This window comes from Cuculus canorus, chromosome 27 (genome assembly GCF_017976375.1).
Source record: "Cuculus canorus isolate bCucCan1 chromosome 27, bCucCan1.pri, whole genome shotgun sequence".
In the NCBI taxonomy this organism is placed as follows: domain Eukaryota; kingdom Metazoa; phylum Chordata; class Aves; order Cuculiformes; family Cuculidae; genus Cuculus; species Cuculus canorus.
Window position 1 is genome coordinate 5,152,436 of NC_071427.1, and position 25,620 is coordinate 5,178,055.

The 25,620-nt window shown below is 52.6% G+C and overlaps 2 protein-coding genes across 3 annotated transcripts; both read right to left on the bottom strand.

The window, feature by feature from the left end:
• Positions 1-1,520: 1,520 nt before the first annotated feature.
• Positions 1,521-20,664, bottom strand: MED26 (mediator complex subunit 26). 2 transcript variants are annotated; one of them, XM_054050270.1, is made up of 3 exons: positions 13,368-14,543; positions 5,268-5,342; positions 1,521-3,938 (listed from the first exon to the last, which is right to left on the bottom strand). In XM_054050270.1, exons 1-3 carry the CDS (start codon positions 13,515-13,517, stop codon positions 2,244-2,246), a joined length of 1,920 nt encoding a protein of 639 aa, XP_053906245.1. In that variant the 5' UTR covers positions 13,518-14,543; the 3' UTR covers positions 1,521-2,243. The 2 variants fall into 2 exon arrangements, with proteins under 2 accessions (XP_053906245.1, XP_053906246.1); XM_054050271.1 differs by lacking the exon at positions 13,368-14,543 and adding an exon at positions 20,362-20,664 and having other exon boundaries at positions 1,526-3,938.
• A 2,271-nt stretch (positions 20,665-22,935) lies between these two features.
• Positions 22,936-25,600, bottom strand: SMIM7 (small integral membrane protein 7). The gene is made up of 5 exons (XM_054050383.1): positions 25,529-25,600; positions 25,408-25,449; positions 24,679-24,731; positions 23,805-23,895; positions 22,936-23,259 (listed from the first exon to the last, which is right to left on the bottom strand). The coding sequence occupies exons 1-5, from the start codon at positions 25,552-25,554 to the stop codon at positions 23,244-23,246; spliced, it is 228 nt and encodes a 75-aa protein (XP_053906358.1). The 5' UTR covers positions 25,555-25,600; the 3' UTR covers positions 22,936-23,243.
• Between the last annotated feature and the right edge of the window lie 20 nt (positions 25,601-25,620).

Genomic DNA, 25,620 nt, shown 5'->3' on the forward strand with positions numbered 1-25,620 from the left:
GTGGTGATGAACGTAGGGCGTCACCTTGAGAGGTCCAGAAGGGCCGATTGCATCGGAAACACCAGCAGTGGAGAAGATGATGGGGTTTATCAATGGAATACTCTGCCACTTCCTGAATTTTGCCCTGCATTCAAAGGCCTCCAAAGAGCTCGGACCCTGTTCCCAAACAAGACCGCTCTGGGAAAGAGGGAGAACGGAAGGGGATGAGATGCACAGTATTTTTTTTACATAAAACTCCAAATATTTCCCCAAACGCCAGCTTTGCAGCCCTCCACCATCAAATGGACCTTCCCGAACTGCGAGGCAGCAGCTCTAGAACGCTCCATGACCGCACCGACTGCAGGAGGACAAAATGGAAGTAACTGAAAAGACACTTGGGAACAGTTTTCAGTAAGCGCTTGTGGTTTCCCCTCTCAGACCTCAGGTTTCAGAAATGGAAGCGAGCAGACATCGGTCACCGTTTCTGAGACACCCACACGTTTCAGTACCACTCAGGCCACAAAAGGAGTCGGTTTGAACAAGAACAACTCAAAAAATGAACCGAGTCTTATCAGCTGCATCCCAAGGAATAAACCGGCCTGACGCACACCTGGCGAGGAACGTACTTCTAAAACCATTGCAGAGCTCAGCTCTGCTCAGAGGTGGGAGAGCTCTTGGTGGGGGTCTTCTCCACGGAAGCGAGATCCAGCAAAAACAGGTTAACAGCGTTAACATGGCTAATCCTAGGAATGTTTTCAGTACAGTGTCCTCTCCCTCTTTCCCCAGGACAGAAGCAGAACGGAGTACGCAGAAAACAACTCATCCCAACCATTAAAGCAATGACAGTCAACAGAAACTCTCAGCGGTCTACGCTGAGCCAGGCTGCTTTGGAAAGCGTTGCAACCATCAGGAATAATATATCCCAGAATCACTGAGAAGGAAGAGGAGCTGGGATCGCTTTAGGCTCTGAGGTACGTGAACAGCACCGGGGTTCTCAGTCTGCAGTCCCGGGGTCCAAAAAACTCCAACCTGTGTGACTGAACCCCCCCAACACACCTTGGAAGACATCGCGGACATCCCTGCCAACTGCTTCCGACAGCGCCGGGTGGGAGCCACTGCCCCACTCGCGTTCTCGGGGCCGATGGTCGCTCCGCTGGCCTGAGAGAGGAGCAAACTCTGATAGAATGAGGTCAGGAGAGACAATTCACAAACTGGTTTGTGCAAATTTTTTTTATTTCCACATTTATATCACAATGTGTCCGCTGAAAGGACCAAAATAGCAAAGTTGCTCCCTTCTGCATCCCAGGAACGCAGAAGTCTCGGTTCTGTACATTCACTAAGGCTCTTTGTTTTTGCAAATTGCGTTTATGATGGATATCCATAAGGCAAACAATATCTAAAGGAATGGTAACAAGTATATTTCCAGCATACAAACAGGCTTCCTTTTTCCCTCTCACAGTACAGTTACAAACTTGTAGCACCCTCATTACATTTAGATTCTAGAAAAGGTGATTTCTTTTTCTCTTTTTTTTTTTCTCTTTTTTTTTATTTTTTATTTTCTTTTTCCTATAAGTTTGCAGGAAGGGAAAAGGAGGGAAAATATTTGGCTGGTGGTGGTGGGATCAAAAATATCATTAAACATCTAGTTTTTGCAGCATTTCTCAGAGACTGGATTTAAACTGAAACCAGACTAAAGTATGTGGATGCCTATGGAATGTTGAGCTGAAGCTGGCGGCCCAGCCTGCAGTGCAACACCTGCCCTTTAAAACCCAATCTCCGTACCACATGAAACAATGCCGTCATGTTCAGAGATGTGATACAAATAAAAACTACAGTTTTTGCACATTGTCTCTCGAATATCTCACTGCCAAATAAAAACCCAAATCAAGTCAAATAAATAGATGCATATTTTGTTAAGGTAACTTCCACGTTTTGCTCTGTACCTGCCTGTGGGTAAGATTCCGGCATTCAGAAAGTGCTGGAAATCCTCTTCACTTCCTGGGGACTAACACTTTTTTATAGCTGGCTCGCTATAGAGTTTTGAACTCAATTTCTCAACCTTCGTATGCCTTCCTTTGCAATTGTTAGTAAACTGGTAGCAGCATTTCACAAAAGGAGAATTTAGGGGAAGAGCCGGCCGTCCCCAGCTCCCTCCCCGCCTCTGCTCGTGGGGCCCCTTTGTCCAGGACGGGAGGCTCTCTCCAGCGCGTCTGCCTTCCTCGCTAACTGCAGATGTAAAAAAAGCATTTTTAGCAACCCTGGGCTCAGTCTAAGCAGACGTAAGGCAGGATGTTCAATCTACCGTCATCCCCGTGTGGATCTAACGATATGCACTGTGTCCAATCATACCAGTTACCCTGTGTGTCGTAACAACCGTTCACGCCCGGCCAGTGGTGCTCCCGTATTCTGTCGAGGTCATCGCTCGTGACCTCCCTCGTCACCCCAGGCAAGTCTGTAGGTTTGCTGTTAGGAGCTAGAACGTGAGTCTTTCTAGCCTCTTTTCTAGTGCTTTCCTCCTGCTTTAAATACTCAGACATGAAGTAGTGAGCTCCTGGAGTCTGTACTCCTGACGAGGACAGCAAGCTACTCTGCCTGTTTAAATAGGACTGAATGATTTCATTTCTGGACAATTCTTTCCAGTTCGTTTGTTCAAAAGGGCTTTGCAGGTTGGGTTTTTGCTCCTGCTTTTCCGTTTCTGTCCTGTGCTGTTCAGCAAGCGCAGGGATTTCTACCTGCAAAGGATCTTTCTGTGTTAAAGGTTTTATCTGTCCTGTCATGGGATCAAAAGTGAGCTTTCTTTCTTTTAACCTCACGGGTTTCACACCCCCTTCTGTCACGTGCCCGTCCAAGTTGACCGCATAGTCTCTGGGCCGGTACCTTTTCTTCTTTTTACTATCAGAACCTGAAGCAGCATCGTCACTGTCCATTTTGGAAGCGTCCTGTGAGAAGCCCATGTGCGGCGCGAGAGATTCCCCGGGGTGGGCGCTGGCTTTGCAGCCGGGAGCCGGGTGCTGTTGGAGCGTCCCCGCTGGATGCCTGTGCTGGCTCTCGGGAGGCCCCGGCTGCTCCGGCCAGTGCTGCGATACCTCAGCTGCCGCCTGCTGAGAGAACTCCAGTCTTTTCGCTGGCATGGGAGGCGTGGAGGGTTGCATCAGGGATGGCGGCGGCGACGGCACCTGCGCAGCATCCAGGAACTGAGACCTTTGAGATGGGCTCGGCATCGAATCCTTTGGTGAGTACATGGTGTGCTGCCGAGCAAAGGCCTCGTGCCTGACGTTCCTGGGGCTGAACGAGGCGCAGCGAGGACTCTTAGGTTGGTGTGGCCCTGTGGTTTCTTCCGATTTATCATGCTGCTGAAGCACCGCAGTCTTTAGTAACGAGGAAGTGCTTGAGGGTTTTACAAGTCCTGGAGAACTGGTGTGAGGTTTTACAGCATTGACCGGGATCTTACTGTGTTTGTCATTCTCGCTGAGCTCTGTCCTGCTGCTTTCAGGCCCCCCAAGTAGATTTACATCTACAGGACTAGGAAAATTCTCAGGACTCCCCCCAATTCCATTTGTTGGAGGGGGTGAAGAGTTTTGTAATACTTCATGACTAGCTTTGGAGACTTTTGGGGGAGGAGGGCCCTGATGCCCATCCCTGTGTTCCCCTTTCCTTTTCCGATTTCCCAATTTCTCTGGTTTGGGGGAATTTAGTTTCTGAATATCATTCCTGCTTTTCAATTCGCTGATGGGCTTTGACCCAGCCACAGCAGGAAGTTGCGCGTCTGGTTTGCAGTTGTGAGCACCACCGTTGGCTGATCCCGGTGGGTTCGGCAGCCCCCTTGGCACCGGTTCATTCGGGGTTACAGGTTCAATCAACTTTTGCCAATTCCGCAACAATTTCTTGGCACGTTTGGCAAGCTCCTCATTGGATGTCTTCTTCCTCACCTCATTGATAAGCCTCCCGAGTCTCGTTTCCTACAAAGAAAAGAAAAGTTGTTTTACAAACAGGTAGAATTCCAAACAGAACCCTTAAGGAACCTCTGCTTTGCGGCGCTTACCCTACGGAACACCTGGCTTACAACCACTAAGGATTTAAGTGGTGAATTAACCCCTTCGGAAAGGATTAGTGCATCTGGTCCCGTGCTCTGGCACTTACCATGAACTCTCCGTCACCTCGCAGTCGCCCTGTCTCTATTCTTTGGCCAAAGCACAGAGCCGTTAGAGGGGAAAAACACCAGAAAGGGATTCTTTACCCAACAAGAGTTTGGGGAATAACGGTGTGAGGTCAGATTCAAGGGGAAATGCAGCACCCAGGGCAGAGAAGGTGCACGTTTGACACAATGGAAGTGCAAGACCTGCAGAAAGAGGCAGAATTCCAGCCCCATCGCCTGTTCCAGGAAAGCACAGACACTAAAATCCTCCATGTCACAAACCTGCCCTGCCAGGGCACGACTGACGTCCGGCCTTCTTCCTCTATCTCTCCTCTCCCTCCACTCCCCAGGATCTTGACAGGGTAGGAGAGCCCGATTTAAACGAGCATTCCTAGAGTGTCCCAAAGTGGTTTCACAAGCGGAAGGAAGGGAAATGTTTGATTGTTCCCAACGCACAGTTAAAAACAAAGAACCGTTGGACAAGTCAGGCTACTTAAGGACAGCTCTTCCAAGGAAAACAGACCGGATTGAGAGGAACAGGCAATGGGTTGTGATACAGACGTTGAAATGCAGCTGGAATTATAGTCAAGCAATAGTTAAATGCAAATAACGCCAATAATTTCAAATTAAAAACTGGGAAAAAAACCCTATAAATTAGCCATAAAGGCTTCTCTGGGCTCTGTTTGTGAGCGGCCGGTGAGGCTGGGCTCTTCCACCCCTCAGCTCACCAACCACACCAGCCCCTGGAACCTGCCCCCCCAACAGCAGATTGATTTTCCAGACCCATAGTAACCACATTCCTGTTTTAGTTTCTTTGTTCCTTGGCCACCAAACATCCGAAAAGGTGAGCGAGACTGCAGGAGGCAGCGCGACTGCTGCTGAACGCAACAGAATTAATCAGCAGCAAGGGGCGATTCATTTAGTGCCCTGCACAAACGAGACTGCTGCACGGAATACTGATCCGAGCCCAGACAGAATCCCTGTGTCTGCACCATGATGGCAGAAGCAACATGAGAGGGACAAAATAATATCTTAATTGTGAATCCTTCGCAATCCATCTATTGTTTCGAGAAAAGCTATTATGGAAATCAGACAGGCAGAGAAAGTCGCTCTATACAGACAGACACGAAGCGACGTTCAGAGGGTGACATACCTCAAGTGCCTCTTTGGTAATGGGGTATTTCTCCAGGCTGGAGATCACTTCCAGCACTGCCACCATGTTATGGATCTGCAACAAGGAAGACAAAGTCACTTCATGTTTCATGTACAGGTCTTCGTTATCAAATATAGTTTTAAGACCTTCCACTTTCTAATTGCTGGAAGCATTAATCACAAAATTGGTATCAGACTGTCTGGCTTTGGGAGCCGACTGCTCAAAGAACCGGGACAAGGACACTTTGCTGACCTTGTTGGGTGCTGCAGGGCTGTAACACACACACTCTTATGTGGAACGCAAGGAGACAGCAATAAACCCGTGTGAGCGATGAATGCAGCGTGAGGCGCCAGCCCAGGCAGCAGTTACCATCAAGAGCCTGGCTCGGAACGCCAGAGCCAAGAGGAGTAAGGCATCAAATCAGAAACACTGCATTTATTCTCCTTTAGCTCTGCTTTGCACTTCCACGAGTCACCCTTCTCCAATATCCAAACCACCACTGCTCCCTGCACACACCGTGTCCAAGGACCCGGGTACAAACACAACTCCCAGGAGCCGGCGCGGTGCCCAGCAGGTGTCCTCAGCCCATCACCCGCACGGGCACAGGACGCAGAACCTCCCCAGAACCTCCACGGCACCCCAAAAGTGTCCTCCCGGAAACAGAAGATAGTGAGGAGTAACTGCGGGGATCCACATGCCACTAACAGCATGGATCCAAGTTCCTGAGCGGCCGCGCTGCGACACATCTTTCTGTGTGAGGGAGCTCCACACAAAAGCCACTCTGCTACCTGCGCGAGTGGATCCATATTTCCATTATCTGACACTAAGAGCACCAAACCCTGGAGTTTTTAATCCACCTTTGTAGATAGATGTACAAGATAAGCAAAGGAAAACGTGAATCCCAGTCTCATTCATTGCCTCATTTCATTTGTAACTCAACTGACGTGAACTGCATCTGAGAGTGAAACCTCGCAGCAAGAGCGGCTGCGGGGATCCCTCACTGCCCTGAGCATCACCAGGCAGCCCTGCCCTCTCCGCCACGCGCCGCTGCAAGATTCCGCCTTTTAAAGAGACTGCACGTTTGTAGGAATTGGCTTTGTCAAGTTCTATCCTGCTACTGAGATACAACGGGAGGATAAGGAGCTGAAGTCTCTTCCTTTCAGGTATTCTGGTGCACAGATGATGTTTTCTCCACCCCAGCGAGACTGGTTGATGTCAGGGATACCTGGAGAAAGCAGTCGGCAACGCAACGCTGGTAAATCTAAAATTCAGGCCAACGTATCTTTAAAGTCGTTGTAGGGTCTGAACAATGATAACTGTTACAGGTCATAAAGCCTCCTTCAGCCTCAAGATGAACCCGTTTGGCAGGGTCACCTCCTGGCTGAGCCGCACGAGGCCCCCGCGGATACCCGACAGCTGGAACGCTGCTGAAGCTTGGAAGCGGCAACGGCAGCATTTGACACACTTTAGTTCTCACTGCTCCCCTTCAGCGCATTGACGCGTCTCCACGTGGCGACCCCTGCGCTGCCCGGATGGCTTCACGCCACGGTTTAACACCTAACACCCATTTTATTTCAGTTTCTAGACCAGCTAATGTTCAATTCAGGGAGTTTCCAGACAAACATTTTTAGACTTGCAAAACACGATACTCTCCTTCCCAACCCGTATTGTAGTGAATTACCAGGGCGCAGAGAGGCTGTGCACACCACTAACCGGCTGAACTGTTTTTGCAGTTACTGGTAATCCCCAAATATTCAGGATCTAAATGGGAAACTGAAGGCAAAACAGGATCATTGCTCCGTCAAAAGGTCAGGGTGGGGAAAGCGATAACTCGTGTACACACACCCAGGAGGGATGAGACTGGGCAGGGAGTTTTCAGTACCAGCTGTGCCTCTGTTTCAATAAACCCAACGCGCATCTGTGGATGCCCCAAATGCTGAATCACCATCCGGAGCCCGGCTCTGCACCAGGACCCCCACACGGTTCCTCCGTTCCCTCACACGGCGCCAGTGATGACAGCAAAACATCAAACACAGCGCACCCCCTGCAGACTCCTCACCCGTTTGTACCCCACTGCAAAGGCACTGCTGCATGGAGTGCTCACTGCGAGGAGCACACAGGCTCGAGCTCACTGCAAGAAGCCCATCTCAACTTCTCTGCCCTTCTCCGGGAGTTCTGTGTTGTTTTCTTGGAAGGCTTCACCCGAACTGCCATAAAGAGAAGCCCGTGATAAAACTAATATTCCCCTATTTAAAAATAACGTAGACTGTGAGATTTGTTGCAGTAGAGTTAAATGTGATAATGAAAATAAGATGACCTCCCCAAAACGCCTCGTGTGTCATCTGCTCCATGTGAAGACACCTATTTTATCAGCAGCGCAGCCAGTACCGCACAGTGGGATCTTCACCTTAAGCCTGGCACCAGCTTAATAAAACTAATATATTGTCACATAACTGAGCTGAGACTGAAGTGACAAAACCCACCAGGACATCACCCTACTCTGAGCAGCACCAAAAATGATAATTTATTAACACAAATCCATGGCTACATAGCGGATAGGCAGAGGGACATAAAGCAGAGTGGGACGAGGGAGCGGGGCAGCCTCCCTCCCTTCCGACACTGGTTAAGAGTACTATTGCACACGTCAGCATCTCAGGAACTTGCACATCATTTTAGTTTCTATTTCTGTTTAGTTTTTATTTCTTCTTTGTCTCCTCACACTGCAGCTCATTACTATCACCCCAAACCAAGAACTCCCACAGAGCAACCCCAGGATCTCCCATGCAGGCGCCCACAGAGAACGGCTGAGAATGATTTCTCCAGCCTTTCCAATCGCCCCACGCTCCTCCCGTACTGCGAGACAGACGGGCACGCGGCCTGAGTCACTCCAAAGTTCATTGGAGAGCATCTGCTTTGAATCCCCTACATAACCCCTTCCTGCCAACCTCAACACCAGCCACAGCAAACAAACCTTACTGATTCCAGGCCCATCTCCAAGCTGTTCAGCCGTGCTCTGGAGCTCACTGCCCGTACCCAAGATCTTTCCCCAAGTTAAGCACTAAATGTTTTTACTGCAGCCTCAGACAAAAGCGAGGGTTTCTGAGTTCTCTGGAAACGATCAAGCAGCTTAATTGCCTTTTTTAAACTGCCATCTTAATCCTATTTCAGCTTTTACACAGCAAGAACAATTCAGTAACTAACGTCAGGGTAGGTGTGACAAGGCAGTTGAAAAGGGTAAGAAGCGTGTTCGGGTTCAGCCATTCCCGGCCACCTCCAACTCGGACACAAACACAAACCACGTGCCAGCGCAGCACCTTCCCGTCCCCCTCAGCTGCCTCGACTCACAGGACAACCCATGTCTCACCCCTCTGCTGCCTGAGAAACCAATGCTACAGAAACGCTCCCTTCAGTTCTCCAGATAAAGCAGTTTTGGTTTTTTAAATGTTTCACAGGGATGTTCCTAAAGACCCATATATGCACACCCAGACCACGGCAGATGACAAACCAGATCCAAGGGAGCGTGGGGGATGCTGCTGAGACACTCGCTTACACAGGCTGGGAGTGGGAGGAGGAGGTGTTTCCCTGTCACACCAACACCCGAGAGCTCAGCGCAGGCAGAAACCCCTGCAGTGGAACTGCTAACGCGAACTCGCATCCCTGTCCTGCCGGGTTCTGTCCGGAAAGGCTTTTTAAACACTTGCACCAAGTCCACCTAACAGCACTAACAACATCTTCTGATGCAGCATCATCACCATCCACACGGGCCACGGCAGCACCTTCAGGAGCTCCTAACGGGCATCCCCACTTGGCCCGGAGTCCCTGATCACAGAAACTTTTCCAAAACCAGAGGTAACGCTAAAATTCCCCTAAAATCACCAGTTGTAACCATCAATAACCTGACTCCAGGACAGGCATTCTCAAACAGACCACACAACCAGGAGACAGTGGCTTTCCCAGGATATTTTTGTCACCGTACTTCACCTTGGTCCCTCAAAATACATGATTAATACTCGGTGTTTTGCTCTAGTTTCAAAGAAAGAACTTCTGTAACGTTTTCCCACCTGTAACATCAAAGCCATTACACAAAAACAGAGAAGTGGCTGCACGGCAGGAGACAGCACAGACCTGACTGTGTCTCCTACGGACACAGCTTCCGAGCTCTGGTGCCAGGCTGCTGCCTCCTGTTGGCAATTAAGATAAGAAAGGCAGTGTGGTCTCTACAGAAGCTCACAGGAGCATTTCTACCATTTATTGTCCTCCCGCCTCTCCCAGAGACGGCAGCGTTCAACCGGGCAGTTATAAAAACTGTCGAGTATGTCTGGGCCGTGCGTATGCGTAGGGACTGCACGATAATGTTGAAGAAAGTCCTGGGTTCAAGGTCAATAACAGTGCAGTTGCCAGGAAGGCGGAGCTGATTCACCGGGAGGTTCAGCAGCAGCAGCACAGTGATCGCCTGCACCTCAGCACCCAGCCCTACCCCAGAGTGGGGGCTCTGGTCAGGATCAGACCCTGCCCCGGCGCTGCGCTTGGACAAAAGCCACGCCACTGCACAATAACCTGAAACACAGAATAAGAAGAAAAGTTTTGCTTGATTCACAGAAGGCTTTATTTACGTGGAAATACAGTAGGACGGTGTTTATTTAGCACCTCATATAGGCCGCGTTAGACACCAGGCACTAACGATAATGATCACGAAGAGTAAACTCAAATGCCATTTTCTGGGAGACACCGACCAAACACCCAGTCAGAATTCAGGTTACAACCTGCTGGTACTTAGTTCAGTTCCCTCACAGCTGATCTATTAACGGAGCCCCCTGCCCACAGCATTACACAATGTTGTCTAAAGACAGGGGACACGAGGTGCTGTTCACAGAAATGACACGACAGGAGACGACCACGCACTGCTTTGTTCATCATCACTGGAAATGCTGGAAAGTCCATTTGCCAAACAGAGCTCAAATACTCACCAGTGCACACGAGAGAGTCTTAGAGGTGGAGGTCAGATTTCTAAGGGTATTTGGTAAAGCCAGTCTTTAAAGATGAAGGCATTGATGGTTTGGGTTGAAAGTCGCCCACTGGGAGCCTCTTCTAAGTAAGAGAAATCCCTTCGGAGTCTATGCTGGTCAAGAATTTGCTGCAAAACACCAGGTAGAAGGACACTCCTTGACTGCCAAGAGCAGTCAGAAAGCAGCGAGGCACAGCAAGCTCTTAACCTTAATGCTGGCTTTCAAACTTCCAGGTCTAGCGTAAAGAGTCAAAACAATTTGCTTATATTTTATTTGTACTTAGGCTTTATTTAACGGTAAATAACATCACCCAGACGCCTTCCCATGTGCACTTCCCAATGCCCAGAAGACAAGTCCAATTCCAAAATAATACTGCACTGCGAAGAAATCAGACAACCTGAAATCTTTCCCCTGGGCGAGGCAATGGTTCAGCCCTGTCACCTTTTGGCAGTTCGCACGCACACAAGGAAGGCGCAGGGAGATGGCAACAGCCAAGGGATGACGAGGAATTGGCCAGCAGAACACAGTTTGCCCTGGCAGCGACAAGAGCCTGAAGCACAACCCCACAGCAGCTTGTCAGTGCCACCAGCACTCCAGCTCCTCTCCACACGGTCCACTCCGAAGGAGATGTCCAGCTCTAGCATAGGTCCTCGGTGCAGCAGGAAAATGCTGTGCACTTTGGCATGGAAAGGAACCCCCAGCGAACGGAGCATCCATCAGTGGAGTCGTTCAGCAGGAGAGATAGAAGAGGCAGTAAAACACACATACAGCGAGGGGACGCTCATGTGGAACAAGGGCACTTCACAAAGAGCAGTGGCACAGCGAGGGAATCCGTCTGCTTTAGGGGAAGAGGGCTTTAAGGCAAACAGAAAGCAGTTGGCAACACCGCTCTCCTCTCATATTTATCAGCCAATAACTCAAAGACGTTCTAGTCAAGACAGAGAGGAATGTCTGTCTGTCACCTCCAACATCCACTGCACTTCAACACAGCTGAAGCAGAGTTGGTTACATGGAATATTATCAAACTGGAAAGACACGCAGGGCACAAGTTCAAGATAAGGGAACAGAGCAAGGAGGCGTGGGCGCTGCATGCCACGGAGCCAGCGGTCACTGCCACGGCAGGGCAGCCCCCGCGGTATCTACCACAGCGCGCAGCAAGCAAGATAATTTTAGTCTTGTTTTCCACTCAGCACTATTCTGATAAGGAAAGGCAGAGAAATCAAGTTCAGCTGGAGTTATGCGTTCACCTCAAGGCACCACAATTCAGGAAGAACCCATACAGAGTTCAGAGGAGAGTCATGATAAGAGGGTTTGAAAACACGGTTAATAGGAGAAAGTTTGAGCACTCAGTTCACACAGTACTGAAAAAAAATAAGGAGGAGACGCACAAAGCTGGAAATGAGCCTTCCCGTACATTATTAGTCATAACGAAGAAAATGGTGATCAACTGTTTTCATGCTCACTGCCCTAATTTGCAACAAGACAAATGCTGATTATGTATTAGGAATAACCAGAAAGCTACCAATGCTCAAATAAGCTCTCAAACAGTTTCCATAGCCACTACAGAGGACTAAGAAGAGCTGAGCCAAGCCTGGACGGAGCTGGTTTGCAGAGGTGATGCTGCTTCAATGCAGTGATGGACCATGCAGCCTCACGACGCCCCTCCGGCCGCCCAGCCCTGACTCGCACCCAGGGCACGGACACCGCACAGCTCACACCAGAAACGCTGAGACACCTCATCTCGCTTCTCCTCAGCCAGAACAGAGAGCTGACTCAAAAGAGTCATTCTGAATTCCCTCCTCTCCGAGATACGGACAGGTGGTTATACAAAGCCGTTTTTATCATAAGGGCTCACATAATCCAGCCGCTTCTTGCCCACGGCACAAGCTGCCCCACGCGGGGCAGGCTCACTGTCTTGAGTGAACATGATCCCAGAAGAAACAGCCAAGGCTGCCCCGGCCCTCCCAGGCAGCTCGTCCCCATCCAGGCTCTGCGGTTCCTTCACATCACCATTCCAACCACCTCGTGCTGACCCCTCCACATGCCAACACCTGAGCACCTTTCTCAAACAGCACAGTCCTGGCGAAATGAAGCATCGTGAAACAAAAGCAACCATGGAAGCTGTTGGGTTTGACCCAGCCGTGGCCATCACTGCCTTCTGGTACAAACACCACTGATCACAGGGCCAGCAACAAGCGTGTTTCACACTCATCGGAACAGCGTACCACATCTCGCCAGAAGGAGACTTGCCCAGTGTTGAGCTGCACAACCAAAGAGTAGAAAATAGCATGGCACGACCCACAGCCCTCACTACAGACACTCCAGCACAGTGACACCCGACATCACCTCTTGCATCTTCTCTTCCACCTCACTACACTCACCTCTACACAAACCAACTGTAGTTTCTCCAAAGATAAACTATAACGTTGAAGTATAAATTTTGCTGGAACTTTCAGGATGACCACTGATACACAGACATAAAAATCTCACGCTCCCTCCCACGGAAGCGATTCACAGCACTCCTTAAAGCAATCAGCAGTTTAGACCAGCAGCGCAGCCCCGGTGCTCTGCAGGCTGGAGAAAACAATACGGGAGAAGAGCCCCGCCAGCGCGCGGGCCGCTGCTCCCAGACAAGGTTTCCACCCCTGCACACGCAAAGGTTCAAAATACGCCCAGCTGAGCGCTGCCGAGTTCCACAGACAGAGCTGCAGGTAGGATGCCTCTCCTCCCCATCCCTGGCTTAGGAAACCACTTTGCTCAGTAAAACAGAACTAATTACCTTTTACTTCCAGTGATTCCTCAATAGAAATTCCTACCACCAACTGTTTGGACATGCTGAAAATTGTATAGTTTGATATTAACAATCACACTTAAGCACGCACCGCTGCCCCGCGAAAGCCATGCCCCAGAAAACATCAACACGCTGTTGAGTTTAGCAGATTGCACCTCAAATTAAAGCAATTTGCTGGCACTTAAATATTGTTCCAAACACCAAAAGCATGAATTACCTGCAGAAAGAGTAATTTAGCTGTTAGAATACTGAATAAACAAACCCACAATTACATTAAACAGAATGGGATGTACTTCTCTTTACCTTAAATATTTCTTTAAGGGCCAAGTGTGTGAGTGGGGCCAGGCCAGTCCGCACCGTATGGACTGGAGAGAGTTCATGTGGAGTCAGCAGCGGGCACAGAGTGGGTGGGACGAGATAGCAGCGACACCTTATCAGCCAAACCAGACACATTTATTTTTATTTATAAAAACTCTACTGCCATTAGTTTAAACTCCAAATCTGCCATAGTGGAGTAACGACACCTGAAAAGAAGCACTTCTTAGTTAACACCAGGTCTCCCCCACAGCCAGAATCAATTCCTTCTTTTCCCATTGTGAAACTTTTGTGGTTCCTGATAAAATAAAACTCTTACTTGTCAACTGCAGCAGCTCCTCAGAGAAACTGGAAAGGCTCTGCCCTCACAGCATACTGGGAGAAAAAGCTTCTGCTGCTCGGAATGGCTTTGATCGGGAGCCAGAGCTGCCAGGAGGAGAGCGCTGCTGTGTCATACGGCCAAACCAGAGCCCGCACCTTGCGCACTCCTGAGCTGGGCTCACCTCAACTCACTGTGCAACCTCCTAACGACACACTGGAGTCTCTGCCCTAGGTCCAGGTTTCTGAAACCCAGGTTAAGCTGCAGGTCTCTGTGTTTTCCAAGACACGGACTGAGTCTCTCCCCACTTGGGAGCTTTTCACAGCCAATATTTTCCCTCCTGCCTGTGCCAGAGTTGGGCTGCAGCGCCTCAGCAGCAGGCACCCACCCAGCTGCACCCCACAGCGCAGCACCCCGGGCTCTGCTCCCTGCATTCTTGGGTTAATTCCACGCCAGTGTGTACTGACATGGCTTCACGCTTTTCTCCCAGTGCACCAGTGGCAACGCTGCTGCCCCAGCTCAGAGGAGCTGGGGAAACCACAGCCTCCAGTTCCTTGTTCTCCACGACGCGTGCTTTAGGGAATCTCTCTGGGAAGGATGCGCATCTCCCACCAGCCATCTCTTCCGCATCACAGTTTGTGGCGACTGCAGAGATTGCTCCCGGTGTTCATTCTACTTACAAGCAGTCGGTTCTTCCATTCAGTCAACCGCTTCACGGTCACAGCACGAAAAATGTGTTAGACGAGTTATTCCTCTCTCTGCAGCCTCTGAGCGACTCAAGTGTTCCTCTCCCACCAAGGCCCACGCTGCAGCAGGCGCAGGCAGCCACTCGCTGCAGAGTTCTACCGTCTGGGTTTGGGAAGCCTGGGCCCCTCCATGGGAACAGCCGGACAAGCGGACAAGCCAAGGGGGTCTGGCTGGAGAGCACTGCTCCGCTCGGGGCTGCTGCTACCCCGCCGTCCCTCTCCTCGCCACAAGTGCTCCCACAGCTCCTGCTCCATGCCAGAACTGCCACTTCCCAAGCCTCAGAGGAGCCAGGGCAGGGTGGGAGGCCCAGCTGAGCCTCTGCAGGGAGAGCCAGGCCAGGTGAGCTCCCGCGGGGTCAGCACAAGGGAGGGAACAGGTGAGCAGCTGGAGGTGGGGAACGGGTGGGGATCAGAGCAGCTCTCCTGCAGAGTGCAGCTCCATCGGTGGTTCCAGCCGGTGGGAATTCAATTTATGGCACTTAGGAGTATCAGCCACACAGCCTCGACTACCCAGGGTGGTTCCCTCTTTAGCTGCAGAGCTCACTCATCAGGTACTACTGAGGAGCATCCTAGAAGAAGCTTTCCAGCATTTATCCCAGGAACACGTGCTGAGCTCTTGCATCACAACGAATGCTGGGGATGACTCCGGACCTCAGGGAACCACACGCAGCGACAGTGACAATAAAACCTCTGCCAGTGAAAGGGGACCACAAGGAACTCAGTCTCATCTCAAAATGCAGACAAGCGTGATCACCTTTCACAGGATCCCAGACTATGCTCCTATGAGCTGCACTACGGCAGCAGGGAAGCACGAGGAAGCAAACAGCAATCCATACTCAGTTCTATACTTATTTAAACACTTGATACCCAGTTCTGTGTCAAGATAGTTAGTAATGTGCCCCAAGTTTTACCAGGTAACTAAGCTACATCAAAAACTACTCAGGGAAAAAAGATCTATCTTCTCGTTTTTAAGCTCTGATTGACTCCCCAGCTCAGTCCACCAGTGACTCTGCCAATCGCTGCACTGGCACATAGAAAATGGGCGTGGGTAGCAAAAGCAAGAGGTAGGTGTTATTTAAATTGTCCCTGATGCTGAAACAAACACTCAAATTACAGCTTAGGAGCAGCGCTATGGCCATCACCTCTGTGACTGACCAAGCTTCAAGGAATTGACAATAGAGAGGCGATGTGGCATTCCCCTTCTCTTGACCCCTCAACCCAAACTCACTGCTGCTTCTATTTTACTCAGGTTCCGTCTTGGCAGCCTCGGCCGTTACAGCAGTCTCGCTGCTGCAAGGGGCACGGTGCAAGTTAGAACTGTTTAACTGCCTCAAAAAGCCTCTCAGAACAGAATAGGCTGTATTGCCACCAACCCAAACCGCCAAGACTAGCAACCCAACCCATGTTAACCTGGACCAGTTACACTACGTATCCACGTAGCATCACAGGCGCTGCTGAAATACCCTTCCACCAAGCAGAAAAAGCTCTTCTGGCAGGAGGTGGAGAGGAAAGCTGCAAGCAAGGCGCACAAATTGACCATACCACCACTGTCAACCTGGTAAATTCCAGTGTACCCAGCTGTCCACAACGCAGAGCATCCAAAAAGGCAGCTGTCCTCAGGTAAGGGTATGTAGAATTACAAAGCAACTGCATCCAACGGGACTCACTGCAACCGGCCCAAGTCTTTCTCTGGAACCCAGGACTGAGACAGGAACGACACTGCAGACCCATCAGGGATCACCCCAACCACCTGCCCGCGTCACCCCACTCCTGAAACACAATCCCTGCCTCGAGCACAAAATGAAATGGTACTTGCGATGAGCCACAATAAGGGAAGAAACAAAACCAGCAGGAGGTGCGACATGTTCCAGCCTCTGCACCCTGCAGCCTCCTTGGAACTTGTAAGCTTATTAGGGCTTCGCAGAAAGGGATCAAGCTAAAGCAAAAGCCATGCACTCGCCCACATGTAACGCTTCCCTGTGCCCAGAGAAATCACCGAGACTCTCCTGAAGGCCCCCTCCACTCCTAACATTTGTATCCTTATAGCAGTGTCTGGCACCTTCTCCCCCTCTTTTTAAACTCAGTTCTAGAAAGCGTATTTAAACCTGACGAGAGGATTTTGTGTCTGGGACTTGGATCAAGCCATCGCTACAGCAACCAGCCAAGGAACTATCACTAACCATCAACTCATGCTCAACTGGCGGATCACCCCAGACCGACGCGCTATTGAACATATCGTAACACGGACCAATTTATCGTTAATAATTCGGATCACGGCCCCTCCTGCAGGTCTGAGCAGTGAGGCCAACAGAGATACTGCAGGCAGGGCACCCTGATTTACCACCATCTCTAGCCACACGGTGTGCCCAGAAGGGGCTGTTCCTCAAACCAAAGCAGGGTTTGCATCACAGACAGGTGTTAACAGCAAATAATTAAATTATTGTCTAATGGTGAAAATCAGGAAAAGATTGCTACATGTTCAGGAAGAGGAACCATTTAATTGCGAGCACAACTCCAGGTGGAAAAGACAGCATTTCCCTCAGAGCGAATACTACTAGCTCTCATTATTCCTGACATCAGGTAACAAATTCCCTGAGGACCGCTGAGCACAATTTAACAAGGTGAAGGTGCTCTTCTTGCTGGAAGAGGTGGCTCCTCTACACACCAAGCCCAATGTGAAAAGTGCTGCTTCTTCCAGAGTCAAGAGTATCTCCCTGGTAAGGCCACGCTCAGTTGCTGCAGGAGGGCTTGGACAATCTTCCCCAGTCACTCCTTCCACTCTGTTCTTCCAGGAAAAGGTTTTTCCTGCAATAAAACCTTGCCACCCATCATTGCAGGCAATATCACTAAACTCAGGCCTTCCCCTTGGTGCGTCCTCGCAAGCGCGTGGCTTTGGAAGGGAAGCGATGTCGATCCTCGGTGCCAAAGTCACGCAGCAGTAGCAGATCGCCCATATGGTTTTTCGCGGGGAAAAGGCTGAATAAATGAAGACATAATAACCACACATCCCGGGTGGCTGCTGAGATGATGTAATTCTTTAAAAATAGCTTATTTCTTATAGGTCTCCTTTGAAATAGAGGTTACCCCTGTAAATCCTGAACCAAGCATGTGAAACTCAGTTCCTGTAGCTCTGACTAGGAGAAGTCTCAGTGCTAAATGCATCTGTACAACTGAAGCGCTGCTCCGGAGCCAACTCTGCTTCATGCACCGGTTAAGGGCGAAGAGTCAGCACAGAAGATGACTTTGCAAAGCAAGCAGTTTCTGAAAGTGCGGCAAAAGATCATTTTGAGCAGTTCAACTCAGCCCAGGTAGGGAAACTTCGCTGGTTTTGTTTTCTTTTACATTTAAGGCAGAACCTCAGAGGTATCCAGGATCTGTACACACCACAAAGACCATTGCGGCTCTACTGGAACGAACATCCACATGGGAGAAGCAGCCCGTATTAGTGTGCCACTGGAATACGGCTGCCCCATAGGAAAGTACTGCACAGAATCCTCCTCATCCCACAGAACTGGACTGGTTTTTGCACGTCGGACAGCACCAGCACAATTCTCACCCTCTCTCCTCTCCAGAAACAGGCGCACACACTCCTACAGTCATATTGAAAAGCCTGAGCGAATTTCAGGTCTCAAAGCTTGGCTTTCTTGGCAAACAAGCAAGTCTATCGCAACAGTGAACGCCGAAGTTTGAACGCAACCACTTCTTTTAGGAGAAGATCTTTAAGGCCAGAAGAAAGCAGCCGGACTTTTCCGTGTGGGAACACAGCATCACAGTTCTTGTACCTTCACGCTGGTGCTGAAGCGCAATGAAATCTCGAATCTGCTTCTACACACGTTCAAAATTTCTTTCCTTCCTTTCATGAAGTGGCCTGGCAGGTGTTTCCATCAACTGGTTATCACATATTCCATGTGCTTTGGAGAAAAAGTCCGAGCTCTGAACCTGCACAATGAATCTCAAAGACGTCACCTCTGCTCTCCTCCAAGGAAGAGGTTAAAGTGGACGACAGCCCCTGCCTACAGGCACTTCTGAACAATGGGCCAATTTTTCCACCACCGATTACTGCCCTGGATAAGTATCAAGTATGTAGAATTACAATTTCACATACGTTGCTCTTCGGCTTATGGCAGATCTGATGCTCAGCCTCCCCTTGCGGGTAGCTGCCTGGTCATTTCTGCTCCCTCTTGTCACAACCAGACTGCATGCACCTCTGCGGCATGATGGAATGTTAACGTATGGAGACAAGGAAAAATATCCATCACAAAATACATTTCCCAGTTGCTTAATCCCACAGAGCAACAGTATTTTAGAAAGTAACAGCAAGGCAATCAGTGCTGCCGGCAGTTTGGGTGCTAAAGGACACCAGAGATCTGTTAGAATTTTATTAAACTTCAGTTGACAGTCGATTCATCATAAAGCAAAACATTTGCAGCCACAAAAAGTGAACTCGGAGCAAACAGAACTCGAAGTGCATTGACTAGTGTTTCAGCAAGATCCACGACAAAGCACTTCAGATTCAAATGACTCCGATGCTTTAAAAACCCATCATTCCCACCGAAATTCCTCACTCAAAGGTGTAGCACTGCAGCTCACGACACATGCATGTTGCAGGGGTTATTGAAGAACCCGCCAAGGTCAGGGCGGCTTTTGTGCAGCTCTCCCATCACACACAGGCCCCTCCAGACACTTCCGAATGGCGATAACTTCATTCCCTGCTTCAAGTCTTCAGCGTGGGTCTGTTACAAGAAACCCCTCACCTGGGCAGAGGGAGGTGCAGCCGCGATGGCTCCACAGCACCATTCTGCAGAGCCAGACTCCCAGAGCAGCGCACACACGTGTGCGTTCAGCCCAAGGCAGCCGCCCGCACGCTGGGGCCAAACCTGCACCGCCTCCTGCTCCGGGGCTGCTGATCCACGGCTCAAAAACCTGAGAGATCGCGGGAATAAACACCCTGGCACAGAAACGCCCAAGGTGCCAAAAAGCCCCTCGGAAGGAGTAAGAGACGGTTTGGATAACTGAGAAGCAACAGCCACTTCCAAGCAAGATCTCCGCCTGCTCCCGTGCGTGCGCCCCGCCGCAGGAGGAGCGGGGGAGCTCAGGGCGCTGCGGGGAAGGCGAACGGGGCAGGAGGCGGCTCCGGAGCCCCCGGCCGGGGCAGCCCCGGGGGCAGCGCCGAGCCCAGAGCCCCCTGCAGGCCGAGCCCGAGCCGCGGCCTGGCGTGGGGAGGCGGCGGGGCCGCATGGCCGGGCGGCGGCCGCGGCGGGACCCGGGACCGCCCGCAGCCGAGCAGCCCCGGCCGCGGTACCGGACGGGTGGGAGCCCCGGGGGGGCGGCGAGGGGGGAGCCTCAAGCTGCGGCGCGGAGGGAGCCCAGGGAGACGGAGAGGAGGGGACGGGAGCCCCGGGGGAGACGGGGGGGGAGGAAGGCGAATCCAGGGAGCAGAGCCCCGCGGGGGGAGCCCGGAGGGCGGCGAGGGGGAGCCCCCGGGGGGCTGCAAGGGGGGGAAGCGGTGCCCGGTGCCCCTCGAAGGGCAGCGGTGCCAGGGGAGCCCTGGGGAGGGGAAGATCCGGAGGGTGGCACAGGGGAGCCCCGGAGGAGGAAAACGATCTGGGGGTCGGTGGAGAGGAGCCCCAGAGAAGATTGATCTGGGGAGCAACAGGAGCCCGGGGAGGAGCCCCGGGACGGGCCCCCCGGTGGAGCCACCGGCGGCGAGGGGAGCCCGGAGAGAGGGAGGCTCGAGGAGCAGCGGTGTCCGGTGAGCCCTTGAGGTGTGGGAGATCCGGGGCACGGCGGCCGGGAAGCCCCGGAGGGGGAAGGGCCGGGGGGAAGAAGGAAGCCCTGGGAGGGACCCCCCGGTGGAGCCCCAGGCGGCAAGGGAGGGTCCGGGGGGAGCCCCGGCGGGGTCGCGGCCCGTACTCACGTTGCTCTGCGGGTCGATGGCCTGCAGCAGCCGGTCCCTGATCTGCTGCGGGGAGGGCGCCGGAGCCGCTGTCATTGCCTGGGCGAAGCGGGGCGGCTGCGGCCGGGGCGGGCGGGCGGCGGGGGCCGGGCCGGGCCGGGGCGGCGGCTCCTCACTCGCCGGCCTCCTCGGGGAGCCGGAGTCGCATGTTCGCTCCCCGCCGGGCGGGGTGTGGAGCGCGGGGGGCCGGGGCGGCGGCGGTGGGGGCCGCGGAGGGCGCTGAGGGGCCGGGCCCGCCTGCTCCGCTCGGGGCCGAACTCAACTGCGGGCAGGAGCGCAGCCCCGCGCAGGGCACGCTGGGACCCGCCCGACGCACGCACGCACTCACGCACGCACGGCGCGCGCCCCTGACGCAGCGACGCACGCGGCGCCGCGTGCCCTGCGCATGCGCACATGGGGGGAGTCCGAGGGGGCCGCGGGGGTGGGTGCGCCCCGGCTGGAGCGCGAGATGAGGAGGGTGCGGGCCCGGCTGGAGTGGGGGGCTGAGGGGGGTCAGGGGCGGGCTGTCCGCGTCTCGTTTGGAGCAGGCGCTGAGGGGCGGCCTGGCCCTGGCTGGAGTGAGGGCTGAGGGGGCAACTTCATCCAGGCTGGAGCAGGTTCTGAGGGGCGCTCGGGGTGAGGGGGCATTCCCAGCCCCCATTGGGAGCGGGCTCTGAGCGGCAGTGGGGGCTGAGGGGGTGGCTTCGCTCGGCCTGGAGCGGGCGCTGAGGGGCGGCCCAGCCCGGGCCCTGCAGCCCCCTCGTCCCCCTCAACCCATCCCAGGACAGGGTGCAGTGCCTCAGGGCCAGGGAGTGGCTGTCCCAGACCCTGCGCAGCTCCCATGGCGATGGTGTGCACTCTGGGCAGAACGACTGTGAGGATGGCTTTGCCAAGCGCCAGAGTGCGGGGTGATCAGGGTAACAGATGGGGCACCACGGTGGCGCACCGGGCATTACCAGGAAATGGGCTACCCCAAGCTGATCCAAAGGCTCTGCAAACAGATGTTGGCTGCTCCTCAAATCAGAGGAAATAAATAGCCATTGGTGAGCCGGTCTGGTTTCAGCAGCCTGCGATGCAACCATGACTCGGTCCAGCAGCAGCCTTGCAGCAGAAATGGAGAAAACAGATGGAGGGAGCATCCCCTGCAGCACCAGAACGACCCAAAGCACTGCAGGGCTGCTCAAATGAGTCCTTTCCAAAGCAGCTGCTTGGGAGCTGAATGACAACTTTGTTTCTTTTGAACCCCTGAAATGCTGAGGTGACAGCACACCGTGAGGCCACACATCTATTTTAGGGTGATAAAATTGTCCATGTTCCTTGACCAGCAGAGTTTAATCGCCTTCGATTCTTTGTAGTCCCAGTGTGCAAAGCACCGCTCAGAAAGCGGCGTGTCAGCTCCGCATGGAGTCCAGGGCACTGTAGTGGGTTACACACGGACAGTGGCCACTTCCGCCCCTTCCTGGTGCAGAAGATCAGGGAGAAAATGTTTTCCAAGAACTATATAAAGCCCTGGATTTTGTTTGGATGCCAGGACAGGGCAGCTCATGCTGCTTGTGTCCCATTCAAAAGAAAGTATAAAATAATGAAATTACAGACAAGAAATGAATCTAAATGTAACGAAGGATTGTAAGGGTTTCTGCCCCGTTCAAGGATCTTCTGCATCAAGGATCCTCCCCTCCATGCATTTTCCTGTGTTCATTAAGTAAGGCATCTTCCCTCTAACGATCCCTCCCCTTTCATGCTTCATTACCAGGGAAACGTCAGGCGACGCAGAAGAGGGCGACTCGACAACGCTGTGAGCGCCCAGCGCTTCTGCCTGGCTGCATCCAGGGGAAATCCAAGGTGTTCCTCAAACCCTGAGCCTCGGAATCATTTCCGTGAGGTTCTCCCTCTTTCACAACAGTCAGAAGCTACAGGAACGGTGGCTGAGGAAGCTCTGCTCATCGTTCAGCGTGAGTTAAGAGCCAGCCAGCACTGCACTCCCTCAAATGGCCTTGGCAATGCCGGGGAAGTCACTGATCAGAGGCCACATAACATAAATAACACAGGAACCCACACACAGGTAGGAGAGGAGTTAACATTTCTCACAACATACTGATACTGAGTCGATTTCTCCCATAACAGAATGAACATGGCATCAAATACGTACTTTACCCTTAAATAGAACAACTTTATTCAACCAAATCCAAGATTATTCCAAAACTATTCCTTAGGATTGGCTTACAGAATTTTTCTGATTCCAAAGCCCGTCCATATTGCTTAGGAAAAAAAATCACCTCTCCGAAATTTTAAATTAAAACCCATTTTGTTGAAAAAACAGTGAGAAGGCGAGAATCTAATTTTAATTATTCCTCTTTCTCTCTAACAAAACTACATGGAATTGTGAGAAGTTGAGCCAATACTTGGCTCAACTTCATAAACACAAGAATCGCGCCATGCGCCTCCCCAGCGCCCTGGCAGAGGGGTGGGATTCGCGATGCGGAGTTTTGAGGCCATGCTCTCACGCATGCTGGTGCAGGTGTTCCCTGCCCCCAGGCACCGCGCTCCAAGCCCAGCAAAACAACTCAAAGTTCTCTTTATTTCAGGAAAGTTGAAGTGATTTCACTGTGAAGATTTGGGTTCAGGGGCCTAAGGGCTCGATCCCACCGGCAGTGAGTAAACCCACGTGCACCATGTTCAGACAGGACTGCCTGGAGCAGCTGAACGTGTCCTGTCCCTCAAGTGCGTTAGGAACTCGTACCAGAGAACGGACCACCATCCCGGGGCTGCGTTTGGAAAGCATTGTAACCTTTTGCTATATAGAAAAGTTGTGTTTCCAGCCAAAAAGTCTCTTCCAAGGTAGCAGGAGTGTTTGTGGATGACTTTCAAGATCCAAATAACCTGGTGGTGCAACAGAAAGAAACAAGATGAGAACCAGGTACGGCTGTGAAAGCCAGTGTCCTTCCAAACCACCCCACCAGCACACATCTGGCCAAGGTTCTGCTCCTCACACGGCCCCCACGGGAAGGGAAGCAGCCTGCCTGTCCAAACTTCACCCCGTTATTCCAGACACTGTCCTAAAGGCTGACTCCCATTCTATTACTTGGTAGGGGGTTTCCCCCTTGAAACCTAAATCATCCCCAGAGTCAAACGGGAATGCTGGCTGCAAGGCCGTTCAGTCTTGGCAGCCCAACACAAGGAACAGCATCTCTGAGGCCAAGCGACCTGCACGCTCGCAGAGGTTTGCATGCACTACAGGCAACTGCATTAGCAAAAACTGTGAGGACAACCAACACCTCTTTGAAAACTGAATAAAGAAGTGAAATGGAAAGGAATATGGAACAGTAGAGACAGAGAAAGTGATTGGAAGAGCAATATCTCTGCATGAAAAATGCCGGTGTACCTGAATTCAGATGAACACACGGCGAGGTGCTGCAGTTACTTACACAATCATGCAGAACATCATGAAGATATTCCACAGGGCGATGAAGATGCGAAAGTACCTGAGACTCAGCAAGAACTCTCTGATATTGTCACCTGAAAAGAGAAGCCCTTAATCTGAAAATACCAAATACGCTGACGTGTCACATCTTCAACAACATTTGCAGAACATGAGCAACTTTTGACAGAAAAAAACCCACCCCAAACAGGTCAGACAACCAAAAACTGAAACTTTCTGCTCAAATCACCCATTTGGGATCAAGGATTTGGACTGCTGTGTCTGTGTGTAAACATCACAGAGAGGAAGGAGAGGTTGCAATTTAGTAATTCCATCCAGAAAGGACTTCACGTTCCAACAGAATGGGGCTGAGCTTGGCCTTTGGTGCCTTGGAAATGCTTTAACCAAGGGTTTCAAAGAATCACAGAATGGTTTGGGCTGGAAGGGCCCTCAAAGCCCATCCAGTCCCACCCCCGCCATGGGCAGGGACACCTCCCACTGAATCAGGGGCTCCAAGCCCCATCCAACCTGGCCTGGAACCCCTCCAGGGATGGGGCAGCCCCCACTGCTCTGGGCAGCCTGGGCCAGGGCCTCCCCACCCTCACAGCAAAACATTTCTGCCTAAGATCTCATCTCATTCTCCCCTCTTTCAGCTCAAAACCATCCCCCCTCGTCCTGTCCCTGCATTCCCTGATGAAGAGCCCCTCCCCAGCTTTCCTGGAGCCCCTTTCAGTGCTGGAGACTGCTCTAAGGTTTCCCTGCAGCCTCCTCCAGGCTGAAGAAACTTCTCTAGGGTTCCCTAGGGAGAACGCCCACCCCATCCCCCAGGGGAGCGGCAGCCTGGGGCTAGGCCCTGCTGTGAGGCCCCGCTGCCCCGTTACCAGTCGTGGGCTCCCTGGGCTCCTCGCCGAACCCCTCCGTGTCTCTCTTCCTCCTGTGGGACAGGGGCATGAGGGCGGTCGGGTCAGACTGGGGGAGCCCTGTCAGGCTTGGGGGAGCTGGGGGGGGGGGGGGCATCAGACTCGAGGGATGTCCTGTCAATGGCAGGGGGGTCCCTGTCACACTACGGGTGGATGGGTCAGACTAGGGGGTGCCCCTGTCAAACTGGGGGGTGTCCCTGTCAGACTGGGACTGTCCCTATCAGTGTGTGTGTGGGCCGGGGGGGGGCTGAGTGGGGCTGTCCCTGTCAGACAACTGCGAGGGTCCCTATCAGAGTGGGGAGGGTCCCTGTCAGACTGGGAGGGTACCTATCAGACTGGGGGGGTCCCTGTCAGAGTGGGCAGGGTCCCTGTCAGACTGGGAGGGTACCTATCAGACTGGAGGGGTCCCTATCAGACTGGGAGGATACCTATCAGACTGGGAGGGTCCCTGTCAGACTGGGGGGGGGTCCCTGTCAGATTAGGGGGTGCCCCTGCCAGACGGGGGGGTGTCTCTATCAAAACGTGACGGTCCGTATAAGACTGTTGGGGGGGGGGGGGGTGTCCTTGTCAGACCGGAGTGAGCCCTGTCAGTCCATAGGGTTTCCTATCAGCCTGGGGGGTTATGTGGGGGCCTGGGGGTTCCCTATCGGGGACGGGGGTCCCTCCCTCTCTCCCCCCCGCCTCGCTCACAGCCTGAAGTTGAGGACGGCGCCCGCGTTGACCAGCAGCGTCCTAAGGGAGAGACAGACAGACAGACGAGGGGGGTGCTCGGGCCGTGCCCCGCAGCGCGACCCCCGCCCCGGCCCCGCACCCGCAGAGCAGCAGGTCCCCAAGCATGGCGGCGCCGCGGCCCGGCAGGCGGAAGGGGCGGCGGCGCGTCCGGCCCCGCCCCGTGGAGGAGGA